Raw genomic sequence first — 24,184 nt, forward strand, 5'->3', positions numbered from 1 at the left:
ACTACGCACCAAATACACTGGTCTCATTTTAAAACATCCAAAAGATTTGTAAGAACACGAATATTGATAACTTGATATTTCCTAGGCAAATTAAAAAAAAAAAAAAAAAACCTCAACTGGATTATAAAAGCATTTAAAAATACCCCCCCCCCCCACCATGGTTGTTGAGCTTTGCAGATAGAGAAGGTGACATTCAGATCATACACCACATGGGGGCACTCCTAAACCTGTTTTCAGGGAAGCCTTCTTTTGCTAGCTTGAAAAAGGTAGTGGTTGGTGACTTCAGTAGTGTTATCAACCTTTGTGTTTGTTGGCTGGTTGGGGCGGAGGATTGAACCTAGAGCCCTGGACGTGCTAAGCACGTGCTCTACGACTCCAGCCCCGGCAACATCTTGTAGTCTTCATTTCTCCAACATCCTTCCTCTTAAACACTTCGAATAACGCGAGTCTTCCTCCAGATTGAAGTTATTTCAGATGGAAGCTCGTCAGTTCTAATTACTTCATATGCTTGGTTTTGGCGACTTAGGTAACTTGGCCAGGTCACCCTTGGCACCTTGTGTCACAGATACAGGTGGAGAGATTCCAGCATCCCACCAGGAAGTTTTATACTATAGAGGGGAATCTTGGATACCTCAGTAACTTTCCCAGGACCCTACAGCTAGGGATACAAGAGTCAGATTCGAACCTACGACTATCTGGCCCCAAGTGTGTTGTTCGAAGCCAAATTCTTCTTTAGTAGAGGCAACATAGTCACCTGACCTCTTTCCGACAGCTGCATGCTGCTGTCACACATCCACGAGAGCCGCCTTCATCGCAGAGGTGAAGCAGTGTTCTGTTCACCATGGCGTATTAGTTATATCTTACGATACCGTGATCCTTAGTTTAAAAAATGGCCACAAATCACCAATAGAATGGCTCTTTAAAATTATTTTAATTTTATTTATTTGCATTTGTGTGTATATGTGTGCTTAGTGCCCGAGAAAGCCAGAAGGGGTGTTGGATCCCCTAGAACTCGAGTTAGAGGCAGTTGTGAGCTGTTTAGTATATGTGCAGAGACCTGAATGCTCTTAACCATCAAGCTGTCTCTCTAGCCCGGATAGGGTGACCTTTTTTTTTTTTTTTTTTTTTTAACCGAAGCTGAGGACCGAACCTAGGGCCTTACCCTTGCTAGGCAAGTGCTCTACCACTGAGCTAAATCCCCAACCCCTAGGGTGACTTTTAAATGCTGTTCTAGAAAACAGTTAATGTTGGGTTACTTTTCTTTTTTGAGACACTATGTAACTCTGGCTGAATTCGCCATGCAGACCAAGCTGGCCTGGAATTCACAGAGGTCTGCCTGCCTCTGTCTCCTGAGTGTTGAGATTAAAGGTGAACACACCACACCCGGCACTGGGTGACTTCTGAAATGTGAGTATTTGGGCAGCATGTTTCCTTACTGTGCTGCATGATTGAGAATTGATGGTACTTTCCAGAACATGTTTTGTCTTCCTATATTCATGAAGTTCTCCAGAAACAACAGGAGATGCCAGACAGATAAGTCCTCTGCAAGTTCCTTTCTGGACAGCTAGATTCATGAGCTCAGGCACGAGGTAATCATGTTCTTTTGTGAAAAGTGGTTTTGCTGTTATTTTGTTTTTCAAAAGGAGAGTTGTGCGCTTTGGCTCCGTTAGCTCGTAACTGATCAATAAGACAGAGAGTCCTGTAGTGAGGGTGCTCAATTCTGCTCAGTACCCTTCTAAAATAGTCAATTAACTTCACCCTGTAGCCCAGGCAGGCCTAAAATTGACAAGGTAGCTGAAACTTAGGCAATCCCTCTACTTCTCAGTCTTTGTGAGCCACCGTGCACAGCACAACGTTCACTTCTGTCTCCAGCTTTTCTTTCCCTTGCCTTACCGGGTTGCAAGAATAGCTTGTGCTGTGGGAGGCTTTGTGTGGAATTGCATGTAGTCCTAAAAACATTCTCAACTGGCTTTTCATGGAGCTCGTCCTTTGTGAGCGTTTCAAAACCGGCACCTTTACCTTTTTTAAAAAAATGTGTCTGTGTCTATGTGATTGTGTGCTAGTGCCCCCGGAGGGCTTCCTGACGTGGGTCCTGGGAACCGAACTCGGGTCCTCCGGTAGAGCAGTAAGTGCTCCTAACTGCTGAGCCATCTCTCCGGACCTGGCCTTTACCATTTTTTAGGGAGAGTGAAAACAACCTCTTTACAAACATGTTTGCTATCAAAAGGTATTTTGGTGCCTTAGGAGAGGACCTGTACAGATCATTTTTTAGAAATCTCTGTGTTTTAGGGAGAAGGATAGGTGGGTGAGTAGATGTGGTAATCACTGTGTACTAAGCCTGGGCCACTGTGGGAGTAGAGAGCTGTGGGGATTCTAGAAGCATCACTGGGCTTGCAGTGGAGCTGGAGTTCTCCAACACTGATGCGGTGACAGTTTTCAGTGGCATCTGGGAACGTGGGAAAAATAAGAACGCGGGGCTTCTGTTTGGAGAGATTTATCATTTATAGTCTGTCTGTCAGGTTTTGGTATTAAAATCTTGTCATTTTTCTCCACAGTAGTAGGTAGTTTTGTTTGTTGTTGATTTTCCCCCCCTTGGAACATCCATCCCAAACGTGGACAGATGTGTAACTGGTAGCTGCTCTCCCACTTGGAAGTCTGGGGTCATGGTGCTGAGGGATCCACATTGTCTTGGGGACCACACAGAGCTGAGGCAGAGGGCAGTTCAGCCTCCATGGGCTTGAGTTTCATTATCTCAAAGGTGGGACTGACCCTGCTTTGGAAAGTTGAAGAAGTCTTTTTAAAGTGCCTTGTGGGATTAGCCCCTTCCATCACTGAGATAGTCCTCAGGGCTGTTGAAGTGGCTCAGCAAATGAGGGCACTTACCACGAAGCCTGATGGCCTGAGCTTGATCCCCAGGACACCGTACAGTGGAACAGAAGACCTGTCTTCCATCGTGGTCCTCTGACGCCTATACTAGTCTTGTATAACACATGCACAGTTAAATAAATGTAAGAAAACAAGCTACTCATCAGCATTAATCAGGCCAGTCCAACCTCTCAGTGCCTTACTGACTTTGTTAATTTACAAAAACAAAGTGAGGGACTAGAGAGATGGCTCAGTGGTTAAGAGCACTTGCTGCTCTCGCAGAGGACCTGGGTTAGTTCCCATCAACCACATGGTGGATCCAGTTCCAGGAGATCCAGTGCCTTCTTCTGACCTACAAGGGCACCAGCGACACCAGTGGAGCATGCACATACATGCTGGCCAAATGGTCATACAGGTAAAATACATCTAAAAACGATTTTTTTTTTTTTCCAAAGTGGGCTGTGAGACTCTCTTGGCCTCTCAGTTCCTAAGCTGTCTCCTCACAGCTTCCCTGTGGCAGCATGGAGGAACAATTGCAGGCTTCCTTCTCCAGGGGTCTCAAGTTACAAGATCAAGGCTAAATTCTCACGGTTTTTAAATTACATTTTTATCTTGTGTGGGGGTATGTATGGAGGTCTCGCCTTCCACTGTGAAGGCTTTGGTGATTCAGTGTAGGTCCTCACACTCTGTAGCAGGCACCTTACTCACCTAGCCATCCTGCCAACCCCAAGACTAAACACTAGTGGTTGCCGAAAGATAAGTCCTATGAAAATACTTTCTAATGGCTTCTTCTGCATTTGTTGCGTTTCTTAAAGGATACCAGGAGGTGCAGTGCTCTGCCCAGGGCAGCGGAGAAGCTGGGCTTAGGCACATGGGTAGTAGGACTTGGTCATATGAGATCAGATCTTACACTTCCATCAGTTGGCCAGATCACATAAAAAATCAGCCTCACCGGTGGCAAAGCACCATGGCAGTTAGTTTAACATCCTTCTGTCTATCTGTTCTCTGACTTTGCTTGTTACTCACCAGGTCAGTGGAAGAGGAGGCGCCTGGCGCCAGCCCCCAACTGTATCCTCTGTTCTATTTACCCTTTTTAGCCTTAGAAGCAGCTTGTCTACACTTCCTCTCTCTACCCAGCTATCACAGGCGTGTCCACATGTCTGCGGTGTAGATCATAGATGTCACAGTTCTCTAGTCTCCTTCCACCTCCCCTCCATCTATCTCCTTGGGGGGGCTTGTTGTTTCAGTATGCTAAACTGAAATATTAAACCAAGAGGCAGAGTGGCTAATTGTGTAGTTTTCCAAGATTTGGCAGGAGTCTCTAGGGGATATTCTGAATTGGCATACTAGGCTGTGTTCCTTGTCAAAAATACATGGGACTGGAAGTGTTTCAGATCTAGGAATACCTGTATGTACATGATGAGACATCTTGGAAGGGGACTCAAGTGTAAGCATAAAATGTGTGTTTATTTTACACGTCATGTAGAGTTAATTCTATAGACTATTTGAAACAATTTTGTGCATGAAGCAAAGATTCATGCTGTGAAATTTTCCACCTGTGGTCTCCTGATGAAGTGGTCCAAAGTTAACGAATTTTGGAGCGCTGGAGAGTTTCCATTTGGTGTTAGGGATGCTCCTGCTGTACCTGGTGTACTGACTGAAACAGGATTGAACGCAGTGGTAAGAGGCAGTGAGCAGTGCCGGCAACCCTGGGCTGGAGAAAGCCCTGGGTGTTTAGTGTCCAGCAAGTGCAGAGGAGGAAGTCCTGGTGTAGGGCTGAAAGATGGACTGTAGCCTAGATAGACTGTGTGTGTGGTCTCCATTTGCAGTTAGGAAACCACTGAGAACTGGCCTAGGGGATCCATGTGGCTCCTGCAGTGTCAGGCGTCTTCAATGACTGATCTGCAGACCCGTTCACCAGCTCATGCTGCCTTCCACATTGGCCTCAAGTGGTGGCTCATTCTGAGCATTACTTTAAATCTGTAACTTGTGTCTGTTAGATTTCAGAGTGTACCTTTAGAGGTATTATTATTATTATTATTATTATTATTATTATTATTATTATGTTTTTGGGGGGGCTGGAGGGATGGCTCAGAGGTAAGAGCATTGGCAGCTCATAACTGTCCATTGGTAGTTAGGAGTTTGTGTTTCTTTAACTCAACATGCAGCCGTCTTTCCCCGAGAAGTTTCACAGCCCCTTCCTTTCTTCTTTTATGTCCTTTGCCTACTTTTGGTCATTAATAATTTTATTTTTCAGAGACTTCAACTTTTATAGAATTGGACCGGGGAGATGGCTCAGTGGACAAAGCCCTTGCTGGGCAAGCCTGGGGACTTGAGTTTGGACTCCCAGCCCTCACACATGAGCCTTGCACAATTGAGTCAGTCTGTGAGCTCTGGGTTCAGCAAGAGGCCCTGTCTCAAAAATGAAGCGAAACTCATCGAGGAAGGCAACCAAGACAGGCCTCTTGTTTCTCTGTGTCCATGTACTGTTTATGCAAGTATATAACACACACACACACACACACACACACACACATGCACACACACACACACACTCACAAACACATTATGTAGTCATAGCTTAGCTTCTAGGTTAGCTTCTTCAATATCTGTAGATTTTCATTCTTTTCTGGAAAGATTTTTCTCAGGATTATTAAAATATTCTCCTATGTATCCTCCTAATAATGCTTCTACAATTTTATCTTTTAATGTTTAAATTCCAGAACATTTGAATTTGTGCATAATTTTAACACTGGATTTTTGTTCAGCATATGTCCAGTGTATGTTTGCATGAGTGGTTGGATACTGAAATCTCTCCAAAGTGAAAGGTTGACAGGGTAGTTGAGCAGAGCATGTAGGTGAGGCTAGCTGATACTGGGCCACAACCAGTAGCCCTACAATTTCGAATTTCCATTTTGTCTTGCTCTGTATAATTCTTGTTGCAGCCTCTGTTTCCTCCCTGCCCCACCACCCAAGGAAGTTAGTTTAAATTGAATGAAAGCTTCCTGCTTTATTGGCAGTTTATCAATAATTTGAGACATAGATACTCGTTCTTGGTTGGCATTGATCGAAAGGCTAATATTGGCCGTTTTTATTAAAGAAGAGGAATATTTGAGGTTTCTGTTTCTTAGTTAGTTTCTACTTCATGATTTCCAAGATGGGGTCCTTGGTGACTACCGCTGCCGTCAGTGGAAAATGGAAAAGTGATTTGACCCAGGGAAGTGTGGCATGCCGGGATGTTGAGAGAATTCATTTATTATTATTATTTTTTAATATGCAGAGTGACTACGGCTCAAAGACTTGGGTTTAGGAGATTTATGGGTTTTCTAATAACTCTGTTACTGAGGGGGATTTTTTTTTTTTTTTTTTGGGGCCTGGATTTGTTTACTGTTCCCACTAGCTAGCCAGCACTTTTCCATACAAAATTAACAGCAGAACTTGTAGATCCCTGAGCCGTGCATTTCCCTCACAGGCAATAGTGAGTCTAATCCTCGGTTCTGTCAAGTTCGAAGAAACTTTTAGGGCAGGAACACAACGTTTTGTAGCCCCTTTAACATTTTTTATGACATTTATTTGTGTATGTGTTGTATGCCTGTGTGGGCACATTCACAGCATGGTGCGCTTGTGGCAGTTAGAGGCTTTGAAGGGGTCTCTTCTACCACAGGGTACCAGGAATCAAACTCAGGTCCTCAGGCTTGGTGGCAAGCACCCTTCCATGTTGAACCATCTTGCCAGCCCCTTTAAAAGAGGCGACCCTGTAATCTCAAGCAGCCATCTCTGGTGTTTACTGTTGTTGCTCAGATTGGTGTCAGTGGCCAGCCCTGCTTCACAATGCCAGTCCTTCAGATCTGATGAAACAGCCATTTGGTTTAAAAAAAAAAAAAAAAAAAAGAAAGCCAGATACAACAGATTTGAAGTGGCTTGTTTTCCTTTTGTGCCTGAAGTCAGACAAATCCTTTCAAAACTGTTGACATCCCGTACCCTGAACTGTGATGGAGTTTTCTTTCACGTTTTGTTTACTTTTTGTGGTGTGTATGTGCGCATGGGTGCGCGCGCGTGCGTGCGCGCGCGTGTGTGCGTGCGTGCGTGTGTGTGTGTGTGTGTGTGTGTGTGTGTGTGTGTGAGCTCCAAAGGTGAGCTCAGCCCTCCTCACCCCACGTCTGCCACATTTTAGCACGTCAGATACAACTCGTTTGTAGTTTCCCACAAAGATCCATAGTGCTTTTAAACTAATGAGCTGACAGAAGCAGCGTTTAGAGAACACAGTTACGGAAAAACAGCCTTCAGGAAGCCTCTGTTGGAGCTATTACATAGGGTGGAGACCCCTCGCCTGTCCAAACCTTAGGTTTCTCGGGGAGGGTGTTTTGGGTTTGTTCTTGATTAACTAGGAATCAGTCCCTGGAGACCTCACTCCCAAGAGGCAAGCCTCATCCCAGCAGGCCCCATTTTAGGGTACTGATGAGTATGCAAACATCTCTGAAAGCTAACACCTGAAGCTCTAGCCTAAGGATTCCAGCAGCTGGATTGCCCTGGCCCTGGTCTACTCACTGGCAAAAGAAATAGAAAACAAAATCAAGCTTTTCCTCGTGTAGCTTTCAGTGAAAGAACTCAAACAGCAATCTGTGTCTTGTTTCTGCATCCATCTACTGCGGTACAGTCTTCACCCGAAGGATGCAAGTCAGGAAAAGAAAACAGCCTCTTCTGGGTGGTCGTGGGTGGAGCCTGTAGTGGCTGCAGGTGACTTGCAGAGTTGATAGAGTCTTAGGGAACGTGAGCTAAGCCACCCACCACCCACTGTTGGACCTTAACAAGCGTCTGCAGAACTCAACTGGAGGGGGATCGGAGACAGAACCTGCTGGATGACCTTGTCACCCGAGAGCGACTGCTCCTGGCATCGTTTAGGAACGAGGGTGCGGAGCCAGATCTGATCAGGTAGGCCACTTTCCTTTACAGGCACACCGGCCCCTGAGGACTTCTGTGCCGCCACTACGGCTGTTTTCTGCATGGCTTTCCATTCCGCATAAAGTGTGCTTGTTTACGGTGTCTGACTGTATTTTCCTACTGAGTTTAGTTTTCATTAATTTTCCAGATTGAGTAAGCCTGGGTGTTCAGCTTAAGCTCATGTTAGGTGGGGCATACTTACAGAGAATACAGTCAGAAATTTCCTTTTGCAATTTTGAGTTTTCTGTCTTGTAAACTGTTGAAGTTGCTACATTTTAGTTGGCTTGTTGAAAATGGTGTCCTGGTGAGACAAGGGCCGGGCCACGGAGAGAGGGGTTCCCCGAGCTGGCTTCTCCAGGTTCTCTGCCAGCCAGTGATTGGCACAGCTGCTCTGAATTCCGCCTCCACCGCTGGGGCCAATGAAGGAGAAATTGTTATGTTTTGAGCATTGGCCTCTCCGTGCTTCGGGAACTTAAGTTCATGGCTGGGAGCATCCTAGATGGAAAAAGCCCAGAAGAGAAACTCTCCTTTTCTGTCCTCTAGCAATGGCCAGAGGGATCCATCTTGGAGAGTTGGGGGAATCCGCTTTCTGCTTAGTTCTTAGGGATGATGTAGCTTCCCAAGGGCCACACTGCCAGGCCCCACCTCAAACTTCAGTCCAAGTGCGGCGGGTCGTGGCGGATGGTCCCAGGTGATTATCATAAACAGCCAGGCTTGCAAACCACTGTCCTAGGATGAGCTGGAGGGGAGCAGCCCTTCAGGAACAGGCAAGCGAAGGTGTCAGAATTTACAAAATGGACGAAGCTAGGTGAAGTTAAGTCGGTTTTGTGAAGGACAAAAGCTTGGGTTAGGGAATGAGAAGTGGTAACTGGGCAAGGCTTTAAAATGCAGGTAGGCGCTGGTGAGACCAACTTAGGCCCTTCAGTGCTCCCTGGCAGGGTTCAGTCTGTAGATGAAATGGGGTGAAGTGATGCAGACGCTGATCCAGATGGGTGAACCAAGACAGGTAAGCAGAGGAATACAAGGTGAGAAGAAATGGCATCTTCCAATAAGAATCTGACTGTGAGGAAGAGAACAGGCCAGGCAGAGTTGTTCACTCCCGTAATCTCTGCACTTAGGAGAAGAACAAGAGCATTCCTGGGATTTGTCAGCCAGCCTGGGCCACAGAGTCAGACACCATCTCAACCAGAAGTTAGTAGCAGCAGTTGTTGGGAGATGTGTTTCATGGAGAATGGCAGCCAAGGATCCCAATGTGATCATGGTGGATGTGGTCATGTGTCTCTTTGTCTCGGTATCTCTGCATCCCTTTGCTTCTGCATCTCTGCTTCTCCATGTCCCTGCATCTCCATGTCTCAGCATCTCCGTGTCCCTGTATCTCTAATCTATTCCAGAGCATGAGTGGCAGCACCATGCTCACAGGTTAACATTCAGAATCACTGGTCCCAGCTTGTGGATTAGTGTGTTTTCACAGGGTCTTGTGTGATTTGAAAATTCCTGCTTTGTACCCTCCCCTCCCCTGATTTTTCTGAGCCAGGGTCTGATTGCAGTCCTAGAAGACCTGGAACTCTATGTAGGCCAGGCTGGACTCCTTCCTCTGCCTTCTTTAGTGCTGGGATTAAGCACCTGTGCCACCATATCTAATAGCTGTGCATCATTTATTCATAACTGTGGCACCGTGCATCATAGCCACCCAAAAGGCTCACCAAAAACAGAAGGAAAGGGGGAAAGTGCAGGTGTCTGCCATGTGCTCACCAAGGTCTGGATGGCAGCGAGGCTGGGGAACCTCCATGAGGTATCTAGGAGGTAGCAGGTTAGACCTTCTGTCTCCTGTCGGAGTGTACAGTAATGGCACATACATTGTTCTGTTTGCTTTCTAGGCACCAGCCACTGTTCTTTACAGCATTACCTTCAGAAGGAGGCGGGAGGGATAGTCAGTTCTAGAGTCAGTCTGGTGGAGAGGTTGGATTTTAGATAGAAAACCTTTTGTTCTTTTAAAAAAGATTCATTTAGCCAGGTGGTGGTGGCAGCGGCGGCGGCGGCGGCAGTGGCGGCAGCGGCAGTGGCGGCAGCGGCAGCGGCGGCACAATCCCAGCAGTTGGGAGGCAGAAGTAGATGGATCTCTGTGAGTTTGAGGTCAGCCTGGTCTACAGAGTGAGTTCCAGGATGGCCAGGGCTGTTACACAGAGAAATCCTGTCTCAAAAACAAAAAAACAAAAACAAAAACCAAAAAGAAAAAAAAAAAACCAAAAAGAAAAAAATATATTTTTACCATTTAATTTTATTTAAAATTTTATTTTTACCATTTTTTGTTTTGTTTTGTTTTTTGTTTTTTCGAGACAGGGTTTTTCTTTGTAGCTTTGGTACCTGTCCTGGAACTCAGTCTATATCCCAGGCTGGCCTCAAACTCACAGAGGTCCCCTTGCCTCTGCCTGAGGGTCTTTGAATTCCTGTCATTAGGACTGGCTCCTATTGGTCTCATGTATTAAGGTTGGTCCACTGAGACCTGAAGTAATTACCTGTTAGTTTGTTGGTAAGTGGTGGCGGAGACCAGACCTAGAAGAAGCGGAAGCATCAGGAAATGAATGAACTCTTGAGGTTGCAACATTTAAGGTCACTGGCTGATAGAGCCAAGGGCAATGCACACATGCACACATACATGAATGCAGTTTTCCATTCAGTAAACTTCCAGAGAAGTTGTGTTTTAAAAGTACATAAGCAGGGTTGGGGTAGAGGGCTTACCTAGCAAGCACAAGGCTCTGGGTTCAGTCCTCAGTGTGTGTGTGGGGGGAGTACATAAGCACTAACCAGAAGTGATGGCTGAGGGGTGGTGGCCAGTTTCACAGAACATGATCCCCGGCTTGTGTAAGAAATCAATGTGGCAAATAGGTGCCAGTTACCATGAAAATGTAAAATCATTGGAAATGAAGAAACACAAAGGAAAGAGAATGGTGGTAATTTTACTTCCTTGGCAAATCATTGTTGGGCTGGGGTTAGCTAGCTCGATGGTGCTCACCTTAGCAAGAGTGTATTTCTGTGCACCTGTACAAAAAGTGCAAGTCTTGTAGACAGTCTGGGGAGATCCAGCCATTAAGAAAATGCATACTAGATAGAAGCTACTCCACAATATTATTAGGAAAGTCCCTAGGATCTCAGCTGCAGGGTTATGAAAATGGACTCCCAGGTCGGTTGCCTTGCTGGGCCTAGGCAGGGAGAGAGAAGACACCTTTGCTAATGTAGAAATGTCAAGGGTATCAAGTGAGTGAAGGGATGCTGAAGCTGCAGTTCCCGGCTGCTCTATGCTCTGTGAACCCTTGTCCCTCATTCCCAGGGACAGTCTCCTACTGTGCCTCTCTCCTTTCTCCTCTTCACAGACAGAGCTTATTAAGGAGAGAAGCATATTGTCAAATGTCAGTTTGGATTAACACTTCCTTTAAGCAGACATTAAGTTGCTGATCGCATAATTGAATGTGTAGCCATCATGTGACAGAGTCTCCATTTTTCCCTCGCAGATTACCCATCATTATTCTAGAGCAGTAAGCCTGGGTCTAAATCAGCAATGGTTGGCTAATTTAGGTATTTGGGCAGTTGTTAAAGAAGCCTCTGTGCAACAGTGTCCCCTGGAAGGCGATAAGCAGTGACATAGTTTCTGACTTGAAAGCCCGCTGCCCTCTGGGTCTGGAGCACTGCCTGAGCCTCACAATTAGCTGGAGCTTTGTAAAGAGGAAGAAGAATCACCACATACTCACTGCACCGGACCGACTCTGAGATTGTGCGATTAACTCAACTGTCGTGGGTGGCTAATTGGCTGAGCTTAAATCTCCACACCACCAACCATGTAGAGGATTATGGGGAATAAGAAGTTATTTGAGGTTTGTGTTGGTAGTTTTATGTCTGGAAAGGGATGCTTACAAGATGGCTGCCTTCTAGAATCAAAAGGCAGTGATAACATTTTCTTCGAGTTCAAGTACCTTAATTTTAGACATACACTTTTCTCTTGAGCTACTGAAAAATGTATGGACCATATAATATGTATTCCATCACTGTGTGGGCAGCCCAAGTATGCACAAGAAAAATTACATTAAATCTTATATTAAAAATATAACCTTGAGTTGGGGATTTAGCTCAGTGGTAGAACGCTTGCCTAGCAAGCACAAGGCCCTGGGTTCAATCCTCAGCTCAAAAACAAACAAACAAACAAAAAAACCTTTCACCGAGCGGTGGTGGTGTATGCCTTTAATCCCAGCACTCAGGAGGCAGAGCCAGGCGGATCTCTGTGAGTTTGATCTATAGAGATCCAGGACAGGCACCAAAACTACACAGAGAAACCCTGTCTCAAAAAACAAAACAAACAGATAAACAATAAATAAAACCTTTCTTGCAGGGCATGATGGCACAGACTTGTAGTCCCAACTGCTTAGGAGGCTGAGACAGGAGAATTGCTCGAGTCCAGGAGTTCTGGGCTGAGTATGCTATTGCCAATCAAGTGTCTGCACTAAGTTTGGCATCATTATGGTGACCTGGTAGCGGGGGACCTCCAGGGTGCCCAAGGAGGAGTGCACCTGCCCAGGTTGGAAAGATGCCCTCTCTCATTTTGATCATGGAATGTTTTGTATCAGTTTAATGGCTTGTAAGAAGGATGTGTACCCAACAGTACATAGCTTCCTTAAGGAATCATGCATTTATGCTTGATAGTATTGATGCTAACACCTCAGTCAGTAGGGAATTGCTAAGGAATATGCACCCACTTCACTAGCTGGCGCAGACAGTGTGTAAACTGAACATTTTCCCCTTTCATTTATGCCCAGAAATATGGTAGCCCCCTACCTTTTCTGGAAGGGTGTGCTGACCTCAGTGAGGCTTTGCTTTTTCTGTTTAAGTAAACCCAGGGTAGACAGGCCCAGGGGCATGAAAGGCAGCTAAGAACACTGAAGTAAGTTCCCGGCAGTGTAAGAAACAGGGTAAGGATGCAAGGATGCCGGGATAAAGCACATGAGGCTTAGTGTGTGCCCCGTGCCATCCTTGCTTCTGGTCACGTGGCAGCCTGAAGCTAGCACAGACAGAGAGCACCTAGTGGGGCACAGTCCAGTGAGCTGCCCCCTTGGTGCCCATACAGTGACATGACACACACCATGGTAGGAAGTTAAAAATTCACAGTAGAGAGAACCCAGCAGAAAAGCTCATTGCCAGTTGTATCAGTGGGGAGCCTGTTGAGCTGGCAAGGCCACAAGTTCAGCCCTCAGCGTTCACCTTTTTCCCCCTTAGCAAGTGTGTATTTTGTCTCCTGATGGAGATTTTAAGTATCCTGATGACAGGGATCAAAGAGTACACAGTGCTTAAAGAGTTTCTGCTGAGTGAAAGAACCTCTCCGCTTCCCTCTGTGTCTCCCCAAAGACCTATCCTAGAGTGGAGTATACAGCAGGCGCACTTTAACGCAGCAAATTTTTGTTCATCGAAAAGCCGATCCAAGATGTGATAGAATGCTTTGGGAACTCAGCAGCGGGGAATATCAGGTGTGTTGGTTCACACATGTGCTTTCCTTCTGCTGACCAGTTCACTCAGCGGTCCAGGCCATCTCATCACAGGGCTGTGCTGATATAACACAAGGTCTCCATGTGTCCTGTGGATGGAGAAGAGGGAGAATATGGAACCCTTACACTGTCTTAGATGATTTGACCTGCAGATAGCTTACACTCTGCCCATCGGCCAGAGGTAGTCAGGTGGCTCCGACCCTCCTGTGAGGGAAGCTGGGGACTCTAATGGCTATGGATGCTCGGTAAGATACCGAACTGGGGCTGGAGGAAGTGTGTACTTTGTGCCTCCCTGGTTATTTTGAGGGATGATAGGTAAGTATGCAGTCCTGCTGCTGTTCAATATCAGACCTAGGTTCCAGAGCCACACAAGCAAACCAGGGGACCGTCCCGGAAACCGACACACGGACCCGCGGAACAGAATAGAGGGTCCAGAAGCAGACCTACACAGCTGGCAGCCATCTGATTCTCCACCCCGAGAAAAGACAGCCTCTTGGACAGATGGTGCTAGGAAAACTGGATAGCCACCTTTTAAAGACAGAAGCTAGATAATCTGTCTCTCACCCTGACCAAAAATCAATTAAAAATGGATTGAAAACTTTTAGACCCCAAACTCTGAGTCATCTAGAAGAAAACATTTCAAGATATAGGCCTAGGCAGGACTTTCTAAATAGGACTTTAATAGCTTAGAGACAGTATAATTTGACAAGGGGGAACACATTGAAATAAGGGGCTGGTGGTGGCTGGGTGTGTGGATGAAGTCCCCGTTCAGCTCCTAGCACCCGAATAAACAAACAAACAGCTCCCACACAGGAAAGGAGACCGTGATGGTGCAGCCTACAGAATGGGAGAGAACCTACCAGCTGTGCTTCTGACAGAGATGTAAATCCTGAAAGAACTAATCATTAATAGTCCAGTTAAGAAAAGGCGACTGATTAGTGAATCTATGAAGAAAAGAAGGATCTTCGTCCTGAGCTATCAGGGGATGCAAATCAAATTCTTAAGACTCAGGCTCACCCTAATGACTGCCATCTGGAAAGCACACAGTAACAAGGGTGGGAGGAACTGCTGGGGGAAGGTAGATGACTCCAGCTGTCGTGGACAGCATTATGGAGGTGCCTCAAAACAATAACAATAATAACAACAACAACAAATAACGCACCATGTGCTCCAGCAGTACCTCCTTCAGTACATACCCAGAGGAATCATCAGCCATACACTAGGTGCTTGCATAACTAAGCTTACCTCAGCACTATGCATGTGGCTGTGTTTGAGATTCTGTTAAATCTTGGAATCCCATCCTCAGTGCTGAATCCCCGCCCCAGCACAGAGACCCCCTCCATTCCTTCCAGCACTGTTTCAGGACTTTTGCGGCGTTTCCTCTAGAAACGGTTACAGCTCCTGGTGAGCCTGTGCCTGCTCACTTAATCTTTCTGTTGTGTTTACACTCCGATTTTTATTGTCGTGGTTTGTGATTGTTTGATGCAAGCTTTTGATACCTCATGTCTGCTGCTAATACTACAAGCCCTTTCTTAATTCTGTTGTTAGTTTTTCTGTTGATTCTTATATATTTTCTAGGTTCTTGTGTGTGTGTGTGTGTGTGTGTGTGTGTGTGTGTGTCCGTCCGTCCGTCCGTGTCCCCATCGGTCCCGTCTCTGCCTTATAAGCACTGGGATTAAAGGTGAATCCCAGGCCTGTCTGGCATTGATATGGGTGCTGGGGATCTGAACTCCAGTCCTCACATTCCATGACCAAGACTTTACGCAGGGAGCCATCACTTTATTCCCTACTTTTTATTATTTTAAAAAAATTTTAGTTGTTATATGTGTATGTGCCTGCATGATTTTATGTGTGCCATGTATGAACAGCAGCCCATGCAGGCTGGAGGGTGTTAGATCCATGGAGTTACACACAGGTAGCTGTGAGATAACTAATGTGGATGCTGGGAACTGAATGAACTCAGTTCCTCTGCAAGAGCAGTAAGTGGCTTTTAGTCTCTCCAGTGCAAGGGTCACACACCACTGCCTGGGATCTTCACAATTAGCTTCTGCTTAACCCCGGTACAGAGTCGGCCATATCTGGTGAACCATTCCACAGAAACCAGGAAGGCTCCGGATTGCCATAGTTGGATTGGTTATTCGTGGTAGATAACCGTTCTGAACTGAAAATAAGACAGTCATGTTCTCCAGGGGAGGAGCCTTGACCAGGGTTGAAGTTCTGAAAATGGGAAGGGATGGGAGGATGCTGGATTAATGGACTCTGGTGGCTCCGTGGTATTCTCCCAGCAGGAAGTTTCCCGAAGAGCCAGAGGCTCATCCCTGATTCTTTGGCCTCAGAAGGAACTTTTGTTTCCTGCTGCTCTGTCCAGGAGAAGTGGTAGCTCACCGGCCTTTGGGTTATTGTATTCAGGCTAAAATCTATTGGCTAGATCCTTGCTTTTAACCCCAAATTTGTCTTTATAAGAAGCCGGGCTGTTTCCACTTTCCACCTCTTCCTCTAGAAGTGATGAATATTTGTACAATGCAACATGCACACTTATAACATGTGCACCCCTGACATGTAATGTGCACACACACATGCATATATACCTGCAGACATGCACACGTGCACAAGCACAATCACACTCATATACACACATGCACATGTACAGTCAGACACACACACACACACACACACACACACACACACACAGTTTCATAGTGCTAGTTTCTTCTTTGGACAGCTGGTCTTGTGCATTGGGTGTTAATTCTTGTTTAACTCTGTTTTGAGAAGTAGCAGTTTCTGACTTTGTCTTCAGAAGCGGGAGAAACATAATGGATTAATTTGGTGCGTGGACTGATACAGTAAAAAGGAGTATTTGAAAAAGGGAGGGGCTCAGAAATGTGGCACATACCTTGATCGGGACCTCTGTTTTGCCTTTGTTTCAGGACAGGGTATCATGTAGCGCAGCCTGGCCTTAACTTGCTTTGTAGCCAATAATGGCATCGGCACTTCTGATCTCTGCCCCCCGAGTGCTGGGACGGCAGGTGTATGTGACCATACCTAGTTTTCTATGTTCTTCTGGGAACTGAACCCAGGCTTTGTATGTGCTCAGCCAGTTAAGCTCCATCCTGCCCCTAGGATACCTGTTCTTGTTGTCTGTAGTAACCAGTGGTCTGAAATTAGCCACGTAGTGCACATGGTGAGCAGTTTTGATATTTTACCTTGGGCCCTTGGGAATCATGTCCAGGGCCTTGCACACACTAGGCAATGCACTGTGCCACGGAGCTACTGCTAGTGACCATGTTTTCTTGGGGGAGGAAAGTTGCAGATGTCATTTGGCAAAGTACTTTTCATGACTTATAGTTTTCACTCCCTTGTACCAGAGCTCGAACCCAAGGACTTAGGTTTGCCAGGCCAGTGCTTCACCAGCGAGCCACAGCCTCGTCCTTGGGACCCTTTTGAAATAAGCAGTTTGGTTGAGATTATTAGACCAGAAGGTTGAAACTCCGGAGTACTTAAGCAGTGGCTTATGGTAATTGAATAGAATATTTGTTTTTGAAGAATATTTTAAAATATATCCTATTGCTTATATGCTTGCATCACTTCTAGATTTACATGTAGAATTGAAAGCACTGTGTTGTGACAAAAAGTCAAGCTGTAGAAAGAACTCTCAATGAAAACGAAGGTTCTCAGCCCCGACATACACTTTCCTTTTTCTCCCTGGGGCAGCAGCCCCTTTGAACACTGTGTGTCCTTTTGGAGAGATTCTGCACGTGTGGTTGCACACACGCCTCCAGGCTCCTGTCTCTAACCTCTGTTTCTTCACACAGAGTGTACTTTGCACTCTGAACTGCATGTTGTCTCTTTGTTTTTTGCCCTGGAGAGAGTACGAAGCAGATTTTAAAGTTGCTCCTGAACGTCCTGCAGCCAACTCTGCACGTGGTAGAGTAACTGTCTGCAGCAGTTAGCTTATGTAAGCACTTCTGAGACTGCTTCTTGCTTGAAGAGTTCTCTGTCGTCTTTACTCTGGGTAGTTTTTTCCCCACAAGGTCAAGTTGACTTCCAAAGGAAGGCTAACTATGAGGAGACCTTATCCGTGCGGGTGATTGATCAAGCAGTGAATCCAAAGACCTGGAACTGTGAAGGACTCTTAGCTGCTGCAATTCCAGGTCATTGATCAGGTCATGGATCAGGTCATTGCTGCATCCATTATTACCATGGGGATTATAAGAAAGCAGCGCGTCAGGAGGTGGCTAGAAGAGCAACCTGGGGCTTTCTCAAGGTTTCACAGGCCACACAGCAACAACAAAAATCGGCAATGGGAAAGCATTGAAAGTTGCTCTTCTTTTTGCTATTTAAAATAACTGAGCAAGGGGTGTAATTTAGTAGCCGGGTTCCTGCCTGTTACTCACAAGGCTCTGTATTAGTCCTCTAACTGCCCTGCAGGGAAGTTCATTAAAATAACTTAAAATAAAGGCTGGTGAGATGGCTCAGCAGTTAAGAGCACTAGCTGCTCTTCCAGAGGACCTGGGTTTGAGTCCCAGCACCCACATGGTGGCTCACAACCATCTGTAACTCCAGTTCCAGAGGATCCGATGCCCTCTCCTGGCCTCCATAGGCATTGGGCTCACAGTTGGTACACAGATATACATACAGTCAAAACACCCACACACGCAACCCCCACCCCAATTACTTGAAATATGTGGACATAAACCTAATGAGAGCTTCACACCGAAGACCATGAAACATCAGTTAGAGAAGCTAAGGAAAACCCAGTAGAGGGCTGGATGTGTTCAGAAACCAGAAAGGTCAGTGTGATTAAGAGGCCAGTTTCCGGGGGCCTGGAGAGATGGCTCAGTGGTCAAGAGCACCGGCGCTCTTCCAGAGGACCCAGGTTCAATTCCCAGCATCCATATGGCAGCTCACAAGTGTCTGTAGGTCCAGTTCCAGGGGATCCGACACCTTCACACAGAATATATACAGGCAAAACTCCAGTGCACATTAAATATAAATAAACCTTAAAAAAAAAAAAAAAAGAGGCCAGCTTCCTTCAGATTGGGTTGTATATCCAGAGCAAACCCACTTGCAGTCCCCAGCTGGATTTTTGTTTCTGTGTTGTCACATGATAAGCTGGCCTCTGTCACAGTTTATATGACAGTACGAAGAGCCCAGCAAAACCAAGGCAGCATTGAAGAAAAGACAGGGCAGCAGGATTGAAGTCAGGCTGCAGCAGGGTGTCTGTCACTCATGGGCAGGGCAAGTGGACCAGGACAACAGCACAGGGTGCTTAGGGGCAGTCCCACACACAGGTTGTCCCCTCACTTGCCCCAGAGGTGACACAATGCAGTAGAAAGGTGGCTTTTTCGGGGAATGGCATGAGGTCAACTGATGTCCACATGGGGAGAAAGGAGTCTTGCCCTCTGCTGTCACCCAAGTAACAAGCCATTCCAAAGGGATTGTGGACCCAAAAGTAAGGTCACACAATGACCATGGAATAGGCACAGATTTCTTAGGCCATCAAAGTCACTAAGCACAAAGGAAGTACAGGAAGAAATGAACTTCATTCAATCTGTTTTCCCCACCCCTATTTTCTGCACCCCCCCAAAAGCCCAGGGGTGGTCGTGCACACCTATAATCTTAGCACTTGGGAGGCAGAAGCAAGTAGATCTCTGAGTTTGAGACCAGCCTGGTCTACAGAGCGAGTTCCAGGACAGCCAGGGCTACAAATAGAAACCCTATCTGGAAACAAACAAATAAACATAGAGAAAGAAAAAAGGGGGGAAAATCTGTTTTTCAAAAAAAAATACCAAGAGTTAAGACAAACTAGAGTGGAATATCTTCAGATATTCATCTGATATGGGAAATTCATTGACCATAAATAGAGAGCCTCAAAGGCAGGTGGCCCCTTAGAAAGCCAGTAGCAGAGGATGTAAAGTCTCTTGGACTGCAATGAATGTATGCAAAGGCTTTTGTTAGTCATCAGGAAATCACAGACAGTAATCATGATAGCATACCGCTATACCTACCAGACCAGCTCAGATACAACGCCAGACATATCGAATGTTTCTAGCATGTGGAGTTGTGGGATTCTCATATCCTATTGGCGGGACTGCTTAAGTACAATCTCTCTAGAAATTGTGCGCCCACTCAAATGGAACTGTCCCACAGACACGGGGAGAATGTTTACAGCAGGGCCATTCTTAAAAAGTTCCTGTTGGAAACATCCCAGTCAGTGTTCTCTGTAGTATAATAGTGTATTCAGACATTGATATTACACAGCACTTACAGATGAACTGTCTACAGGTGCACACCACACTGTGGATGAATCGGGCAAACATGCTGAGTGAACTAAGCCAGACACAGGAGTACACATGTATGCTGCCAGTCCTGTAGAGGTGAAATTTATAGTGTTATGAGTCACAAGAGTAAGTGGTTCCTTTTGGAGGAAGAAGTGAATGGAATGGAACAAACAGGGGCTTCTGGGCCAGAGAGACTGCTCATCCGGTAAAAGCGCTTGCCATGCAAGGCTGATGACCTAAGACTGCTCTTGGGAGCCCATGTAAAAAGCCAGATGTGGTGTTGCACATCTGTAATCTCAAGACATGTAGGGTGGGGCTGAGAGAATCTTCTGGAAGCTTGCAGGCCAGCTAGTCTGGAGTATGAAATGCAAACAGAAACAAGAAATCCTGCCCCAGTAAGATGGAAGGAGACCTGACTGCAGAGGCTCTTCTCTGACCTCCATGTGCAGAGTTGCGGGGCGTAAGTCAGTGAAGTGGCTTCTGGGATTTGGATGCTGCAGGTGTTAATTGAAGGTATTCACTGCAGTATTTTTGACCTTTATGCTTACAATCTTTCATTTTATGTTCTACTTGAATTAGATGTGTGTATAAATACAAATTATAATACACACACACACACACACACACACACAGATTCACATATGTACTCTAACACATACATATATATGTAAGCAGAAAAACTACGTCCTGAGCAGACCACATGGTGGGGATATAAGTCAGCAGAAGAGGAAACACACCAGCTTCCCTCTGCTTCCTTCCCCCAGAGCAAGGAGAAAAAGTGGGCACTGCCCGTGCTTCCCAAATGCCAGGAAAACGATCGCACTACCGCCTGTCCCCGCCCTAGCCTTTCCCTCCCTCACTGTGTGGACTGCTAGCCGGCCTCATTTTCATGTCTTCCTTCATGCGCTCCAGACTCTGATCCAGGCCCGTCTGCTTATTGCTTGTTTGGTTTGTTTTTTACTTAGGTATCTTTTTCATCCATTGCTTTTTCCCCTTGGAAAAATTCACACACACACACACACACACACACACACACACACACACACACACACACACCCCTGCTGCCTCCCCACCCACCCCCACTATTCCTCTCCTCCTCGTTTTCCTCTCTCTCTCCCTTCCTCCCCTCTCTCCATCTCAGGCTGGTCCTAACAACCACAGTACAACCTTGGTTGAGTTCCTGATGCCCCCCCCCCCCCCCCCCCCCCCCCCCGCCACCTCTTCCTCCTAAGTGCTGGGTTACACGTATGTGTTACCAGGCCTGCCTCTTATGCTCTTCTTATGTTCTTGATTTTTGAGTAAGAGCAATGTTTTCAATATGTCTTCCTAATGGTTTCCACATAGGCTGTCACACTTTTTTAAATGTATTTTTTCAGCTGATATACCAAACCTCACCGTTGTACTGGGGTTGTTAATATCGTCTCTCCCTTCCCTGACACCAGACTCCAAAAGTCAGCAGTGAGGATGGTGGAGAGTTTTCTTTATCCCACTTTCTGTTGTTGATACTTACAAGTGTATTGCTAGAAATGTTTTTTTTTGGAAAACGGTATTATTATGTATATTTCTTTGTAATCTTCTGTTTTCAGTTGGCCGTTCCTCTAATTCAATAGGTTTAGCACCCTCTATGCAACAGTGAGTACTTTGCAGTTATAAACGTGCGGCCACTCTTGTAACCACTGTCCATATGTTGTTGTCGGGTTGTTTGGTTTCCTTTTTTGTGATTCTATACGTGGCTGAGGCAAATATTATGATGAGCACTGGGCCTCAGTTCTTAAAGCACGGAACCCCCGAGATATGCGTGTTGGGAGTTTAAAGGAACCACCCTGTATATTTCTTAAACGTTGCATTGCCTGCAGGATGTGGGAGGACCTGTTTCCCAACCTGTTAGCCATCAGTGGGTGTCCCAGAACTTGGTGGGTTTTCTTAATCTATGGGTGAAAAAAAAAAAGTCTGTTTTGCATTTCAGTACTTGGTATTATAATGGTGTAGTGATGACTTTGGGCATGGAAAATAAAGATCTCTACAGCTGCATGTATTAATTTTAAATTACAAAAGTCATTTGGGAATTGAAAAGGAGAAAAATCCCAGTCCATTAAAAAGCAGAAGGAAGAAAGAAGAGTTACTGTGCACACTGTATTTTAGTTCATTGCCTGGGTGTTTGGTTTTTTGTTTTTTGTTTTTTTTTGTCTTGTTTTGTTTTTTAAATATATTGAGTACTTTCCAATGAGTACTTTCCAAGTTTTGTGCGCTCTCTCTCTCTCTCTCTCTCTCTCTCTCTCTCTCTCTCTCTGTGTGTGTGTGTGTGTGTGTGTGTGTGTGTGTGTGTGGTGAGAGAGAGAGAGAGAGAGAGAGAGAGAGAACGAGTGAGCGTACACGTGCAAGTGGATGTCATGGATTGATACCTGGTGTTGTCCTCAACTGTTCTCCACCTCATTTTTGACACAGGGTCTCTCATTGAACCCGTATCCCACTGATTCAACTAGAATGCCTGTCTAGGGAGCCCCAGGAAGTCTCCTGCCTCAGTCATGTGTGTGTGCGCCCCCCTCCCCGCCCCCTGAGATTATAGGCATGTACTGCAATACCCTGTGGTTTTTTTGTTTGTTTGTTTGTTTGTTTTAACATGGCTGCTAGGGATTGAAGTAAGATCCTCATGTTTATGTGGCAAGTACTCTACCTCATGAGCCATCTCTGCAGTCTCCCAAGTTAAACTTTTTAATAAATACAAATTAAGAAATGAAAATGTAGGTAGATAAGTAGGTAGACAGATCAGTCCATCTGTCAGTCTTAATCTACCTTCACAGTCTCCAGAGGTGCCCAGGAAGGCTTACTCGTTTGGTTTACAGAGAAGATGCCATGTTTCATGTTACTGTGTCGTTGGAGTTGAACCAGTTTCAGAGAGGGAGCCAGCATCCTTTGCTCTGGGCTTGTCTCCTGTCTCTCTTCATCTTGGTTTCCCACCACCGGCTTTGAGTACTTTGACCTTTCTCCTGCTCTTTGCATCTGGGGACAGTAGGACCCCTGTAGCACCATATTGTCAGCATTGCCTGTGTGAAGGAACATATGATTATAAGAAAACCTGGGTTCGAGTTTTAATTCACATTTCAGTTCCTGTAAAATGAAGATGACCATGACTCTTGCAGCTTGTGCAGCTCACATGTGATGGGTACATGCGAAGGCCCTTTGTGAACTGGAAAGCGCCCTGTAGCCAGGACTGAGTGCTCGCTCTCACTAATGTTGGCAGAGGGCCAGGCAATGGCATCCCGTGTGAAGGTCTTTCTGTCTTTGCACAAAGTGACCAGAGAACAATACACTGCAGAGGATGTTGTACAGAATCGTGTGGCAGGGGCCCTAAAAGCTGTGCAGGAAAATAGAAGAGTGCAGTAGGAAAGAGGCCGAGGAGGCACTGGTAGCCCCGAGAGATGAGTGGGGTCTGTACACTATGCCCCTCGTTCAGTTTTGAACTTTTTTTTTTTTTTTTCCAGAGCTGAGGATTGAACCCAGGGCCTTGTGCTTGCTAGGCAAGCACTCCACCACTGAGCTAAATCCCCAACCCCCCATTTTGAACTTTTTAATGTATTTTTTAAGTCAGGGTCTCTCTATAACCCAGGCTGGCCACTGGGCTTGCCTGTATGTACTCGCCATATACCCCAGGTTGTCCTCAGATTTGCAGAATCCTGCCTTGGTTCCTAAGTGCTGGGATGTAGGCGTGCGTGTACCACCCTGCCCACTTTATGCTTTCCTGGATGCTATAGATTTGGTGGCCAGCTGGTTGCATAAAAGTCACCTGAGGGCCTAGAGAAATGGCTCAGCAGTTAAGAGCACTGGCTGCTCTTCCAGAGGACCCAGGTTCAATTCCCAGCACCCACATGGTACCTCACAACTGTTGGTAAGTCCACTTCCAGGGGATCCTGACACCCTCACACCAATGCGCATAAATAAAGTATTTTAAAAAGTCACCCGAGGTGCCTTACAGACTCCTGTGTTGTGTCCCCACAGCAAAAGGGTACCATGGTTAAAAGTATGGGCCTCCATCTCATTAATCGGCATCTTTAGGCAGGAGATGGCTGGTTCAGTGTAATAAAAATTGAATTGTTGAGGCTAACTGATGGCCATGTAGGTGGTCCTTGGCTCCGTGTGTATTGATTGTATATACATTACCATTTGACACCCTTAATTAGTCTTTTAGTGCCATATTTGCATTCTTATACATCGGTTGCCAAACAGATTTGTACCACTGTTGCCTGCCAGCCAGTGAGTTTGTGACACTACACATAGCATGTTTGTTCCCAGATCAGAGCTGGTGTGCACAATCCGTTGAGCATTTATAAAGGAATGGAGTGGAAACAAACATTCTGAATAAGGGGGAAAGGATCATGTTGAGGCAGAGTTAGTTGTACGTGTTAGACATGTGGCATTTCTAAGTGCAAAACATGTATTGTTCATCTCATCTAGACCCTCACCAGATAATGAAACTGTTGGATTATAAAGAACTATGCGAACGAGGAACAGAGATGTGGCTCCTCATATTGTGTGAGCCTCTTGGTCACTATTGTGCATTTTACTTCTAAC

The 24,184-nt window shown here is 45.8% G+C and overlaps 1 protein-coding gene across 1 annotated transcript in view; it reads left to right on the forward strand.

Annotated features, from left to right (window-relative positions):
- The window catches only part of Stx8 (syntaxin 8), a 150,302-nt gene that overhangs the window by 9,737 nt on the left and 116,381 nt on the right, over positions 1-24,184 (forward strand). Inside the window, exon 4 of the mRNA XM_036195240.1 lies at positions 7,687-7,797. Within this exon, the coding sequence (XP_036051133.1) occupies positions 7,687-7,797 (111 nt within the window). The remainder of the gene's footprint in view (positions 1-7,686; positions 7,798-24,184) is intronic.

The sequence above is a fragment of the Onychomys torridus genome, chromosome 8 (assembly GCF_903995425.1).
Source record: "Onychomys torridus chromosome 8, mOncTor1.1, whole genome shotgun sequence".
Classification (NCBI taxonomy): Eukaryota; Metazoa; Chordata; class Mammalia; order Rodentia; family Cricetidae; genus Onychomys; species Onychomys torridus.